Source organism: Peromyscus californicus, unplaced genomic scaffold, assembly GCF_007827085.1.
Source record: "Peromyscus californicus insignis strain IS unplaced genomic scaffold, ASM782708v3 Scaffold_11__1_contigs__length_118956290, whole genome shotgun sequence".
Lineage (NCBI taxonomy): Eukaryota > Metazoa > Chordata > Mammalia > Rodentia > Cricetidae > Peromyscus > Peromyscus californicus.
Genome location: NW_026294402.1, coordinates 17,578,633 through 17,593,188, shown reverse-complemented (window position 1 = coordinate 17,593,188; position 14,556 = coordinate 17,578,633). Strand labels below are relative to the sequence as shown.

Sequence of the window (14,556 nt, the reverse complement as noted above, 5' to 3'; positions counted from 1 at the left end):
TGGGAGTGGCGGGTTTCTGGCCACGACCGGCGAACACGCAGGGAGAAGGGGGTGTGGGAGGGGAGACGTGAGCACGTGACCGCTGACGTGCCCAGCCCCTTCGCCAAACGATCGCGCCGCTCTTTTGCTGAGCCTCCTTGGGGGACCGCCCCTCTGAACCGCACTAGCCAGTGAGAGCCGTGGAGTGCAACGCGAGTGGTTTCCTTGGGAACGCGGGCGGGGGGAGGACGTTACTTAGCAACCGGGAGATGCTAAGAGGCCCCCAGCCAAGCAGTCAGCAAAAGTGCCTTGCCAGAGCTCAGGGAACCAGTGTTGAGGATCCTGAGCTGAAGAGGCCAACTTGTAGTTACTCTCCTACTCTTTAGAGGCTTCCTGACCTCAACCCAATCACCATGACATCTCCCCTGTGCTGGGCAGCCGCGACTGTTGTGACTAGCCAGGAGCAAGTTTCAGCGCCCTCTTCCAAAGGCAAGGGCAGTAAGGTTCAGGGCCACAGAGGCAAGGCTTTGGGCCGGGCACAGGCCTGGCCTGCACAACGAAACAAGGCGGGAACCTCCTACCATTCGGGGAAGTCTTCTGTGCATGCTCAGGTGCTTGAGTTACAAAGGAAAATCCAACTGTTAGGTAAGATGGCACAGAAGAGTCACGGATCGAGAGTGTCCACCCAGCCTTCTGAGTAGGCACCAAGTGAGAGGTGTTTTACCAGCGCGAACCTAGGTGACTAACTTGTAGATGCAAACCCTCAAATTTGTTCGTGCTTCCTACCTGTCTCTCACATGGTAATTTCATCTTTTCTGATGTGCATATGTGTGGGTGAAAAGCACAGATTCTAGGGTTCATTTTTCTTATTTAATTTTATTTATTTATTATTTTGTTTTGAGTGTCTGAGGACCGAGTGAAGTACTCTCAGAAACCAGGAGACAGCAGTGGATCTCTTGGAGCTGTGCTTACAGGTGTTAAAAGCTGACCAGTGTGGGAGCTGGAGACTGACCTTAGGCCCTCTGCAGGACCAGCAAATGCTCTTAACCACTGAGCCGTCTCTCCGGTGAAATTTTATTTTATTTTATTGGTTTTTGGTTATTTTGAAACCGGGTTTCTCTATGTATCCCTGGCTGTCCTGAAACTTGCTCTGTAGACCAGGCTGGCCTTGAACTTAGAGAGCTGCCTACCTCTGACTTGGATGTTTGGAATTTAAGGTATATGCCACTATGCCCAGCTTCTCCAGCCCAATTTTTATTTATTTATTTATTAAATTATTATTTTTGAGACTTGGTCTCATGTGGCCCAGACTGACTTGAACTCTAAGGAGACCCAACTCTACCTCTTGAGTTATAGACTTGTGCCACCATGCCTGGATTATGAGGTACTGAGGCTGGGACCCAGGGCTTCATGCATGCTACTCAAGCACTTTACTGAGTTGTATCTCCAGCCCCAGGGGAGTTTGTTTCTCTTGAGTTTGAATCTTAGCTCTGCGTAGTAGTTGTTAGCTCTTGGAGAACTAGGAGTAATCTAATTGTGTTCAGTTTTTCCATCTATAAAATGGGCATAGTAACCCCACAATGTAGTACTTGAAATCCATAAAATGTTCAAAATAGTGCACATTGTTACAAAGTAGAAAGTAAAAACTAGTGGCTTCCATTGAGGGAGATAATTCTGCCCTTTCCAGAGATCACTGAGCAAAGTCTGCAGACTTTTTTGGCTGTCATATTGCTGAGTATGGGAGACTACTACTTGGTTTTTTTTAAGCAGAGGCCGAGAGGAAGCTTTACATGTTATAAGGCCTAATACAGCCCCACAGCAAATAACTATCAAGAACAAATATTGATTATGCCAGCATTTGGAAAACCCTTGTATTCTGTTACTCTTATTGTTAAGATGTAATCTTAAAACTGTGTTGTGGTGTCGCACACCTTTAATCCCAGCATTCTGGAGGCAGAGGCAGACAGATCTCTATGAGTTCAAGGCCAGCCTGGTCTACAAAGTGAGATCCAGGATAGCCAGAGCTACACAGAGGAACCCTGTGTCAACACTCTCACCCCACCCCCAGCCAAAAAAAAAAAAAAAAAGGAGTTAATCTTACAGGCTGGGTGTAGTGGTGCATGGCTTTAATCCCAAGACAGAGGCAGGTAGATCTGTGAATTTGAGTTCAGTCTGGTCTGCATATGGAGTTCCAGGCCAGCATATGTGATGTGTGTGTGTGTATTCAAAGCCAAACAAGGTAGCATACACCTAGAATTTGGGAGGCAGGAGGATTAGGAGTGCAAGATCATCCTTGGTTATTCAGCAAGTCCAAACCCAGCCTGGGCTGAGACTCTAACTTAGGCCCTACATGTGCTAGACAAGCACTGTAGCACTTAGCTGAGCCTCACTGAGCTTAATATGCTTTTAGTTTAAGAATATTGTAACGTACGCCAGGTGTGGTAGCACGTACCTCTAACGGCAGCACTTGGAAGGCTGAGGCTAGATGACTGTCATGATTTTGAGGATATTATGGGGTATCTAGTGAGTTAAAAGCTAACCTGGGCTACAGAGTAAGACCCTGTCTAAAGAAAGAGAGAGAAAGACCAAGGAAATGTAGGTCAGCAAGATGTCTCAACAGATAAGGATGCTTGCTTCAAAGCCTGACATCCTGAGTTTGTTCCCTGGGACCTTGACTTTCTGATCCTCCTGCCTCTGCCTTCCTCATGCTAAGAGAATAAAGGAACACACCAGCACATCACCTGTTTTACAGGGTGCTAGGGATTGATACTGTCATCCGTAATAAAAGAAATTTGTGTTGGAGAGAAAGTTTTGGGTTTTTTTTTGTTTGGTTGGTTTTGTTTTGTTAAGACAAGGTCTCTCAGTTTAGCCTTAGCTGCCTTGGAACTTGCATTGTAGACTTGGCTGGCCTTGAATTCAGAAATCTGCCTGCTGAGGTCTCCTGAGTGTTGAGATTAAAGCAGTGTGCCACCACACCGGTTTGTTTATTCGTTTTTGTGCTGCTTGAGATCAGACCCAGTGCCTCATAAAGGCTAGGCTAGGCATGAGCTACAGCCATAGCCATATGGGTTTTGCTGTTTTTTTTAATTAACTTTTAAAATTTTATGCATATGAGTGTTTTACTTAAATATGTCTGTGCACCATGTGTGTGCCTGGTGCCTTTGGAGGTCTGAAGAGGGCATCAGATCCCCTGGAACTGAAGTTACAGACTATTGGGGGCTGCCTTATGGGAGCTGGGGATCAAACCTCTGGTGGAGCTGTCCTTTTAACCACAGGGCCCTCTCTCCAGCCTCTGATTTTGCTTTTTGTTTGGTTGAGTTGTTTGTTTCAAGACAGGGTTTCTCTGTGTAACAGCTCTGGCTGTCCTGGAACTCGATTTGTAGACCAGGCTGGCCTCGAACTCAGAGAGAGCTGCCTGCCTCTGCCTCCCGAGTGCTGGGATTAAAGGCGAGTGCCACCACCTTCCAGCTTTGTTTTGTTTTTTTCAAACAGGGTCTTACCCTGGCTAGCCTGTAACTCACAGCGCTCTGCCTGCCTTTGCCTCCTAAGTGCACCACCATACTATTTAGTTCATATGACTTTGACTGATAAGGAATACTTATACGTGTTTATGGGATACAGAGTGTTATCTTAGTACATTGTACCAAAACTAGATTATGTTATTTGGCATTTCCATCATCAGACATTGCTGATGTTATTGTAAAGGGCATATAATCCTTTGTGTAGCTATTTGGCAACACATGAGATGTTTTATACTGTTACTACTCTACTGTACCTTAGGGCATTAGAATTGATCCCCTGCACCCAGTTAAATGTCCTCTCTCCACCAGCAGCCACCATAATACTGTTGACTGGGCTTGATGGTGCATACCAGCAGGCTGAGGCAGAAGGATCTAGCCTAGCCTGAGCTACATACTAAGACCATTTAAAGAGATCAAACAAAAAATGGTTTGCAAAAGGTCTTGAGTGCCAGGAATGATGGGACACACCTATCATCTCAAAACTTGGGGCTTGGAGACAGGAAGATCAGGAGTTCAAGGCCACCCTTGGCTACATAGTGAGTTCCAAAGCAGCCTGGGCTATAAGAGACTTTCTCTGAGAAAAACAAGACCAAAGAGGGTGACGGTGGTGAGAGATGCCTGGGAAGTTGAAAGTGCTTGCTTCAGAATCCTCAAGAGCAGAGTTTCAGTTCTAGGGCCACATAAAAAGCTGTCGATCCTGTAAATGCCCATAACTTCAGCTCCTAGTTGGGTAGAAAATGGAGCCTCCCTGCTTTCAGCCTCCCAGACTCCAGCCCCAACATTCACAGAGAGACTCTGCCTCTGAAAGGAATGAGTAGAGGACTAGAGAGCAGCCTCAGCAGTTAAGTCTACATAATGTTCTTACAGAGGACCCAAGTTCAGTTCCCAGCACCCACTCTGGCAGCTCCCTGTCACCTCTAACTCCACCAGCTCCAGGGGATCCAATGCCGCCTTCTGGCCTCTGCAGACAATGCACACATGCACACATATGCACACACACACACACACACACACACACACACACACACTTAAAATGTTTTGAAGAATTTATTTTTAATAATGAATACGTATTTGTCTCTGTGTGAGGGGATTGTATACACAAGTGCAGGTGCCCAAGGAGGCCAGAAGGGGAATTTTGAACCGCCTGGAACTGGAGTACAGGCAGTTATGAGCTACCATGTGGGTGCTGGAACTGAACCTGGGTCCTCTGCAAGAAGAGTACTGGATCTTAACCTGCTGAGCCATCTCTCTCCAGCCTCCAAAATAAAATCATTTAAAAAGAGAAAAGAATGCGCCGAGGTGATATGGAGACACCCGATGTCTTTCTGGCCTCCAAGTGCATAGGCGCATGAACCTCCCCACATACATGTGTGGATATACTCACATAAGCATGTGCACTTCTTCCTCTTCTTAAGTAAAAGAGTTCTGGGGCTGCAGCTCAGCTGGGAGGTACTTGCCTGGCATGTTCAAGCCCCAGTTCTGCACAGACTGAGTGGGATAGGACCACACACCTGCAATCCCAGCACTTGGGAGACGGAGGGATGAGAAGCAAGAACTCAAGGCTAGCCTTGGCTTAATGATGAGTTTGTGGCCAGCCTGGGCTACAAGGAACCCTATCTAAAAACAAAAACAAAACAAACAAAACCCCACCACCACCACCAAATAGGTCTTTTCTCTGGGAAGTGCCATTCACCTACCCAGTGACTGTGACCCCTGTCTGCCCCAGAGGGTGACCGGAAGGCCTTTTATGAGAGCTCCCAATGGAACATGAAGAAGAACCAAGACACCATCAACCAGCTCCAAGAGGAGACCAAGGCTCTCCGCATGCAGCTAAAAGACATGCTTCAGGTGAGGGTGGTGAGAGTAGGGCTTGGGGTGGGGGGAACAAGGGGCCTGAGGAAATGACTGGGCTCCTCTCCTTGCCAGGGAGATTCTAAAGTGGTCCAGGCAATCATTCAGGAATGGAAGTCAGAGAAGCCGTACCTGAAGAACAGGACTTGTGAGGTTAGCCCCAGCCCCAGCCCCCTTCACTTCCTCCACACCAGCTTCCTGTCCCAGGCACTTCCTCTCCAGGCTTTCTCCATACCAGCTGCCGATCATTTATTCTCTCAATGGGAAAAATTAACATCTCTTTTTGTATATGTGCGGTCTCAGGGGCCTCAGCATGGGTATGGAGGCCAGACAGCAACTTTTGGGAGTTGGTTCTCTCCTACCATGTGGGGTTCAGTGAGGGAACTCAGACCACCGGGCAGCACTCAGCACTTTTACCACTGGGCCATCTTGCTGGTCTATCAGTGAAATCTTTATGACACACTGACCTTGTGTTTGACCCAGTGTTACTGTTGGTGGCATTTGGTGATAAGGCAAAGTGAGCCCTTTCAAGAAGGTGTGTCCTGGTGGAAGACTGACAGGTGTTGAATGTAGGGGTGCGCGCCTCCATTCTGAGCACAGAGAGGCTGAGGAAAGAGGAGCAAGAGTTCAAGGCCAGCCTGGGCTGCAGAGTGAGACCTGAAACCCTGGGTTTCGGCAGTAGGTTTCTGGAGAGATGGCTCAGCAGTTAATAGAACATACTGCTCTTGCAGAGGAGCTGAGCTGGGTTTCAAGCACCCACTTGAGGCTGGTCACAACTGGCTGTGACTCTGGCACCTAATCTCATGTCTTTGGCCTCTGAGAGCACTGCACACATTTGCACATACCCACATTCATACACATAATTAAATATGAAATATATCTTTAAAAAAGAAAGAGGAGGGGTTGGGGATTTAGCTCAGTGGTAGAGTGCTTGCCTAGCAAGCACAAGGCCCTGGGTTCGATCCTCAGCTCAAAAAAAAAAAAAAAAAAAAGAAAGAGGAAGCTGGGCACTGGTGGCACACATCTTTAGTCCCAGCACTCTGGAGGCAGAGGCAGGTGGATCTCTGAGTTCCACGCCAGCCTGGTCTACAGAGCAAGTTCCAGGACAATCAGGACTGTTGCACAGAGAAACCCTGTCTCAGGGTGGGGAAAAAAGAAAGAAAGAAAAAGAGGGGTAGAGAAGCTGAGTGCTGAGACCAAGGGCTAAAACTGGGAGACTGAAAAAGATGTGAACTACCAAGGCACTGCTTGTTTCTCGTTCTGATCAGCCCTTATATCGGGTCCGATTGGATTTGTGTCTGCCTCCCTCCTGAAAAGACCAGAGGCCCCACCTGGACAGCCTCCCTTCCCACTGGACAGCCTCCCTGCAGCTGCTCCCCTTTCCACGTGGCCAGACAGATGTTCTAGTGTTGTCTCCCTGGACGCTGACACCACAGCTAAGTTTATTGGTTTTGAGGCCACCACAGTTGGTGTGGCCAGAGCAGAGTCTGGCATTGGAATGGTGTTTGGCAGCTTGATTATTGGTGATGCCAGGAACCTGTCTTTCATGGAGCAGCTCTTCTCCCGTGCCATTTTGGGTTTTGCCCCTGTCTGAGGCCACAGGGCTCTTCTCTTTAGTGATCCCCTTCCTCATCCTCTTCCCATGTGAGGCTCTGTGGAGTCACCCACATTACTACATGCCAGTCCCACTGCTGCCATGTGCTCAGCTTTACAGTTGGGTGGGGGAAGAAAAGAGATCCAGGAATCTTTAAAACTCTAGGCACTGGAGTTGAAGCAATGGCTCAGTGGTTTAGAGCACAGAACACCTGGGTGCAATTCCCAGCACCACATGGCTGCCCACAACTGTCTAACTCCAGCTGCAAGGGATCCGATGCCCTCTTCTGGCATCCTAGGGCATCAGATACAAATGAAGCACAGATATACATGCAGACACCACACCATTACACTTAAAAATGAAATAAAATTTTAAAATGTGAAACTGTGATGGGAGATGAACTAGGAACCTGGGAAGGTGGCTCGGTCGGTGGTAAGCTTGCTGTGTTGGCATAAGTCCTATTCCCTGAACCCATATAAAAATCGGAGTGTGGACTGGCAAGATGGCCCAACATGCAAAAGTGCTTATTGCCGAGCCTGGTGACCTGGGTTTGATCTCTGAGCCCAAATGGTCCAAGGGAAGAACCAATTACCTCCAACAAGTTGTCCTCTGACCTGGACATGTGCACCCACACACATGGAAAAGGAAATAAAAACAATGGGGGTCCATGTGTGGTGGCGTGCACCTGTTATCCCAGCACTAGGGAACTGAAGAGAAGACGATCCTCAGAGCGCTGAAGTCTATGAGCAGCTAGCTTTAGGTTCAGTGAGAGACCATGTCTCAATCAGAAAGTTGGAAAACAGTAGACAAAGATACTGGACATTGATCTCTGGCCTCTGTGTACCTGGGCGAGGCGCGTGCGTGCGTGTGCACACACACACACACACACACACACACACACACACACACACACACAGAGGAGCTGAAGGTGTAGGCAGACTGCTTCCCTAGCATACATGAAGCCAAAGCCCCAGTTAATCCCCAGGGCCTCATTAAATGGGGTGCAATAGAACACTAGTATGATCCCAACATTCGGGAGGTGGAGGCAGAAGGATCAGAAGTCCAAGTTCATCTCTGGCTGGATACAGAATTTGAAGCCAGCCCAGACTACATAAAACCATGTCTTTAAAAAAAAAAAAAAGAAGCGGGTGGTGGCGCACGCCTTTAATCCCAGCACTCGGGAGGCAGAGGCAGGCGGATCTCTGTGAGTTCAAGGCCAGCCTGGTCTACAGAGTGAGTTCCACAACAGGACCCAAAGCTACACAGAGAAACCCTGTCTCGAAAAACCAAAAATAAAATAAATGTAAAAGAGACCTGGGACTATAGCTCACAGGTATAGCCACTGTCCAGCTGTGCAAGGCCCAAATCCTCCTATGTGCACATGCGCACACACACGGACAGAAAAAAATGGCTGTCAAGGGTCTTGGAAGTCAGCTAGGAGACCAGAGAGAACCAGGACTCAAGGGTTCGGTGTGGGCAAGCTGAGGTTCTGCTCTCTGGCCTCCCCTGCAGCAGGCCCTGGAGCACCTGGAGCACCAGCTGAGGGAGAAGATGAACCAGCTGAATGCCTTGCGACACCAGGTGACACTGAGGCAGAAGCAGCTCGAGGAGCTGAGGCTGCAGCACAGCCTGCGCCAGCTGGAGATGGCAGAGGCACAGGACAGCAACACAGAGGCGGCCAAGGTGGGCCTTGCTGAGGGCTGCAGGGGGCCTGGGGGAGGCGTGCGTGGTGCGGGAGGGACCCCGGCCCAGCCTGCTGTCCCCCTAGACCATGCGCAATCTGGAGAACCGGCTGGAGAAGGCCCGGATGAAGGCAGAGGAAGCGGAGCACATTACCAACGTGTACCTGCAGCTCAAGACTTACCTCCAGGTAGGGATGCTTGGGAGAGAGAGGTAGGTGAGGAGGGCGGACCTGGCCAGGGGCAGCAGTCACAGGCTTTCCCTCTCTCCATGTGCCAGGAGGAAAGTCTCAACTTGGAGAACCGGCTGGACTCCATGGAGGCCGAGGTGGTGAAGACCAAACATGAGGTGGTGGAGCTGAAGGTGGTGAATCAGGAGGCCCTGAACGCTCGGGACCTCGCCAAGGTGCTGGTCTACCTGCCCAGGGTGGAGGAGGCGTGGGGGTCCTGTAGCATGAATCTTAAAGACCTTGTGTACATCCTACTTCACAAATGAGTCTGTCAGATACGCTAAGCCTATAGGCTGAAGATGATGCCCCAACACTGCAGAGAAACCTCAGGTGACTGTCCAGGCAGCTGGCTGTTTCTGTCAACTCACAAATTTTTTGGAAGTTGCTTGCATGTACTTCCTGTTTTTATTTTTTTATTAGGTAATATTATTTTCCTTCTTGGATCTCTGAGGGAGTTGAAGATTAGTTAGTTATAGTTGAAGACTAGTTAGGATAGAAAGTGAATTAGGTACATTTTGGACTTACCAAAATAGGATAGATAATGGAATTATTTTCCCTGAATTTGTCAAATACAAATGGACTAGACATTGTTTAGGTATTTATTACTTGTATATATTGTATATAGCTATTGTACTTTTGTATATAGTTTTTCTTATGTTAGTTATAACCTTTTTCCTTTTTTCTTTTTATTAAAATAGAAAAGGGGAAATATGGTGGTATTTTATTTGTACTGAAATGTGATTTTAATTGTATGCTAATAAATAAAGTTGCCCAGGGGTCAGAGCTATTAGAGCCATAGCAAGAGGATGGCGGTGGTGGCGCACGCCTTTAATGGGACCCAGCACTTGGTAGGCAGAACTAGGTAGATCTCTGTGTGTTCAGGGATACAGCCACATTGGAGACACTCCCAGCCGCCGCTATGACAAACAGCATGTGAAGATGCCGGTAAGCCACGAGCCACGTGGCAAGGTATAGATTTATAGAAATGGATTAATTTAAGATATAAGAACAGTTAGCAAGAAGCCTGGTATGGCCATACAGTTTGTAAGCAATATAAGTCTCTGTGTTTACTTGGTTGGGTCTGAGTGGCTGTGGGACTGGCAGGTGAGAGAGATTTGTCCTGACTGTGGGCCAGGCAGAAAAACTCTAGCTACAAGGTCCTGCACAGCCGCCATTGTTATATGACTCTTCCTGGGGAGGCAGTACTAACCACAGCCAGGTGCATTGATGCACGCCTTAAATACCAGTGCTGGAGGCAGAGGCAGGCAGATCTCTGTGAGTTCCAGGCCAGCCTGGTCTACATAGAGAGTTCCAGGACAGTCAGGGCTACACAGTTAAACAACAGCAGAACATCCACCAAAGTCCAACTTGGAGAAAAATGAGTTTATTGGGCTTCCTTACAGAGCATGGGTGAGGGGTTACTGATGTGAAAGCTGTGTCCGTCTCCAGAGTTCCACTCATAAGTCTCCTCACCCAGCCCGTGTAACCTGGGGAGAGGCCCTGTGAATCTCGTTTCTTGAGCCTTGTAAGTTTCATGCACTTCCTGAGTCTTGAGCCTCCCTCTTCCTCTAGGAGGAAGTGTTTCAATTCAAAGAAAGTAGCTCCGGAACACCAAAGGCTCAGGGAATTCTAGTCAGAAGTGAGTTGTCTTTAAGTCTTTCCCAGCAATCGGAACTGCTGCTGTGCCGCCCGGGGTCCGCTGCTCCACTTCTATCCTGGATAGATGCCTGATGCCCCCTGCCCTCCCTCTAGAACCAGCTGCAGTATCTGGAGGAGACTGCGATCCGAGACCGCAAGAAGCGCGAACACTACATAACCGACTGCAAGAAGCGGGTGGAAGAGAAGAAACTTCAGACTGAGCGCATGGAGCGCAAGGTGGGCACACCTTAAGGTGCAGGGCGTCGCCAGCTCAAACCAGACGGGTCTCACGCCTCCTCTGCTTTGCACCCACATCCTGACCTAGAGCCTTCCCTACGCCTCACTTTCGTCCAAACCCCGCCCCTCCTGATGCAATTGGTTCCTCGCACAATCTCACCTCAGCCTCCTTTCCTGGGAGAGGTCATGGCCTGCAGTCGTATCCTGATTGTCTGATTCATCCTTCCCCATTTAATTTAGACCCCTGTGTTCTAAATCTGACTGGGGCTCTAGCCCGCCCCTTTCTGGAGGCCCCTCCTTCTGTGACCCCGCCTCCTTGCCCTGGTACAGAGACCACCTCTTTGACTTCTACAGGGATAACCACACCAAGACTTGGTCCTGTCCCCCACAGTTCAAGCTAAACCGGATCCTCTCCTGACCTGTGCCCTAAGCCCTTACCTGGAGCTGACTTTGATAGTGGTCTTGACTGTCCCCCACCCTCAAGCAGACGCAGCGAGAGCACATACTGCTGCAGTCAGAAGATACAATCCAGGACTACCAGCGCCACAAGGAGGAGGAGCTGAAGCAGCGCTGGGGCATGTACCAGATGGAAGTGATGTTTGGCAAGATCAAGGATGCCACTGGAGTGGCTGAATCACACGTGAGTGCCTCGGGCCAGCACTTGAGCCAGAAAAGGTTCCTCCCCCCTTAAAGGCGTCCTCTCCTGGCCCGCTGCACCTCCGGCAGAGCTGTCCACATCAGCCCTCACTTCCTTCCCTTCTGCTGACTTCTTTGGTATGTCGGTTCTGGGAGTTTTACCTGTCAGGTTCTGTTTCTCAGATCATCACTGTGTGGAATGATCTAGGATATAGTAGACCGCCCAGTATGGCCCAACCGTGGAATCCGGGCCCTGCTCTGTGCGTCACTTGTTAGGAGCCATGCTGTCTTTCCAAGACCCTGTGTGTCTCCCTCCGGTGCCTGATCCTGCTTTAGAACACTGACCGCGGCTGCGCCACACACACACACACACACACACACACACACACACACACACACACACACACGTCAGTTTCTCCAGTTTGGGTTCTCTGCACCCCGCCACTCCTCAGAAGGGGTTAATCCCCAGGCTATCCTGGCTCTGACCTGTGAGGTTAGCTGTAGACCCATTTACCAGTTCGAGGCCCCCCTTCAGAAGTGGGTCCCAGGCTGGTGAGGTGGCTCAGTGGGTGAAGATGATCGCTCCCAAGCCTGACAACTTGAGTCCCATCCCTGGGCCCCGGGTAGTGGACAGTGACAGCAGACTCTTCCAAGTCTGAAATCCACGTGGGTGCTGCAGCAGCACATGCATACACCAGCAGCGGGAGGGCTGATCGCACCCCAGAGGCACCGGTCTTTGTGCTATTGGGCCAGCTACCCAGTCAGAACTTGCTGGCACAGTGGTTTTGAAAGCGGTTGTGTTCACCACTCTGCTGTCTCCCGCATGCTGATTTTAGCTGACTCAAATGTAGGCAGGAAAGGACGTGGGGAAAAGTACAGCCTTGAAACGGCCAGGAGACTGACCCGCACGATCCTCACACACGGTCGTGTGACACAGGCAGAGTCAGACTGCCCTCCAGTCTCCCTTGACCCAGGCTCTGACCAGGGATGGGTGGCCCGCAGGCGGTGGTGCGAAGGTTCCTGGCCCAGGACGAGACCTTTACGCAGTTGGAGAATCTCAAGAGGGACAACGAGCAGACGTTGGTGAGGTTGAAGGAGGAGAAGGAGCGGCTCCAGAGCGAGCTGGAGAACCTCAAGTACTCAGGGGACGCCACACTGGTTAGGTGAGACCTCAGTGGCTGAGGGAGGCCTGGGGGGCGCTGGAGTCAGCCGCCTGCAGCTACTGAACCTCCCGGCTCCCGGCAGCCAGCAGAAGCACCGAGACCAGATGCAGGAGACACTCAAGACGGAGGAGCAGCGGCGCAACAACACCCAGGAGCAACTGGATCGCACCTTGCGAACCCTCGAGTTGGCCAAGGACTGCTTGGAGCATCTGACCAACAAACTGAGCCACGTGACAATGGTAGGCTCCGCCCTGGTAAAGGTCTACCCCTAGTGATGCTCCGCCCCAATGGCCGCCATCCCTGGGAGGTTCCACCGCAGAAAGCCCCACCCCGTCCTGGTGAGCCCTGCCCTCACCCTCCCAGAGCTTCGGAGCTTTGAAGTAAAGGTGCCACACAAGTCGTAGGATCCCAGCCCTGTCTCCTTCCCAGAACGCGAGGCTCCGTTTAAGGAAGAAAGTTCCACGCCACGCATCACTGTCCGGGTCCCACATTCCTTGGGAAGTCCTCTTTCGCTCAGCCTCAAACTGACTCCATGCGCAAAACCAACCATCCCCAACAACCCAGAACTTAAGCAGCCCTCCAGCGGTGGTGCAGCCCCTGGCGAAGAAAGTCCCACCCTATCTGCAAGAGCGCAATTTCTTTAGAAAGCCATCCTCACAATGGCCTAGTTCGTGTTATTAATCTCAAAGAGACCTCTCCATCCTTTGTATAGCTCAAGTCCAAAGGCTCCGCCTTTAAGGCAAGGCTTTAATTTTAGAGGACCCGCCTGTGGGTGGACTCTGTCTCAAAGCTCTCCCCTCCCTGGAAAAAGCCCCACTCGTGGGTGAAGCCTGTCCCTTCCCAGGGACCCTGCATCTCTCAGCTCACTTGGCTGGTCCCCACTGTAGGATGATAGCCTTTTGGCAGGAAAGAAGTTAGACCCGGATGCAGAGGACTATGTGTCCAATCTGCTGGTCGTTTTCGAGGAAAAGATGCTGAAACTGCAGGGGCAGCTAGAGACCCACGACGTGCCAGAGATGCTGCGACACATCACAGAACGCGAGGTGCACCGACATCTGCCCGCAGGGGTCCAGGCTGGGGGAGGGGTGGGACACCAGAGGGCAGGCTCAACGACGGGTGGGGACTAAGGGGTGAGCTTCATATCCAAAAAAAGAGAGGTGGGGACCGGGTGGGCCCCAGATGGCAGGACTGGAGAACCTGGGGTGACTCTGGAGAGGCCTATGGGCAGTAGGCTTGAGTGACAGTGTAGGCCTGCTGGGAAAGAGTATGCACAGAGTGGGCAGTGATCTCACTTAGAATTCGGGCATTATCTTGAGGTGAGTGGGAGAAGGAGGAACAGAGCTTCACTGCAGTCCGCACACCTCTCTCCTGCCTCTTGTAGTTCCTGAGCATGTTAGAAGGAAGACTGCCCCTCTACAACACCCGCATCGTCCTGCCGGTCTCCACCCCCAAGGACAAGTTCTTTGGTCAGTGCTCGCCAAAGGGGGATGGACGAGAGGGCACGAGGTGGCCTTAGGTCAAGGCCAAGGAGGAGGTGCATGGTGTGGTAAAGTCTGGGAAGGGGAACAGAAACGATCTCTTACCCTCCCCACCCGTCATGCCTCTGTGCAGACGAAGAGGAGAGTGAGGAGGACGACCGTGATGTGGTGACCCGCACTGCCTTCAAGCTTCGTTCCCAGAAGTTAATTGAAGCCCGCAGCAAGAAGCGCAGTAGGTCGCGCAGGTCCTAGACTCGCAGTCACGTCCCATCGGACGCCTCCAGGCCTCCAGGGAGCCCTCCGACCCTCTGGGCCCACTTACCGGTGTGGGGGGAGCCCGTGAGGCTCCTTCAAGGGCTGAAGGAGGCTGGAGCAGGGAGCACCGCTGGCCAGCAGCGCCCGGAGGAGAGGAAAGGCCAAGCCATAAGTTCCCACAGTAAATCTCTCAAGTCGGGTTAGAGCCCGCCTCAGAATCGCGCAATAAAGGTTACTGACCAACCCCCTGGGTATTCACCTCTTCTTGACCCTGCACCGCCCCCAAATGGCTGAC

General features: G+C 50.9%; 1 protein-coding gene across 6 annotated transcripts; it reads left to right on the top strand.

Moving 5' to 3' along the window:
• Positions 1-212: 212 nt before the first annotated feature.
• On the top strand, positions 213-14,505 carry Odad3 (outer dynein arm docking complex subunit 3). 6 transcript variants are annotated; one of them, XM_052754604.1, is made up of 14 exons: positions 513-624; positions 882-1,045; positions 5,227-5,348; positions 5,427-5,504; positions 8,458-8,628; positions 8,714-8,815; positions 8,905-9,030; positions 10,607-10,729; positions 11,214-11,369; positions 12,368-12,528; positions 12,611-12,767; positions 13,416-13,571; positions 13,910-13,994; positions 14,140-14,505. In XM_052754604.1, exons 3-14 carry the CDS (start codon positions 5,268-5,270, stop codon positions 14,256-14,258), a joined length of 1,515 nt encoding a protein of 504 aa, XP_052610564.1. In that variant the 5' UTR covers positions 513-624; positions 882-1,045; positions 5,227-5,267; the 3' UTR covers positions 14,259-14,505. The 6 variants fall into 6 exon arrangements, with proteins under 6 accessions (XP_052610541.1, XP_052610525.1, XP_052610532.1 ...); XM_052754586.1 differs by having other exon boundaries at positions 513-717; XM_052754594.1 differs by having other exon boundaries at positions 513-717; positions 882-1,196.
• The last annotated feature ends 51 nt before the right edge of the window (positions 14,506-14,556 follow it).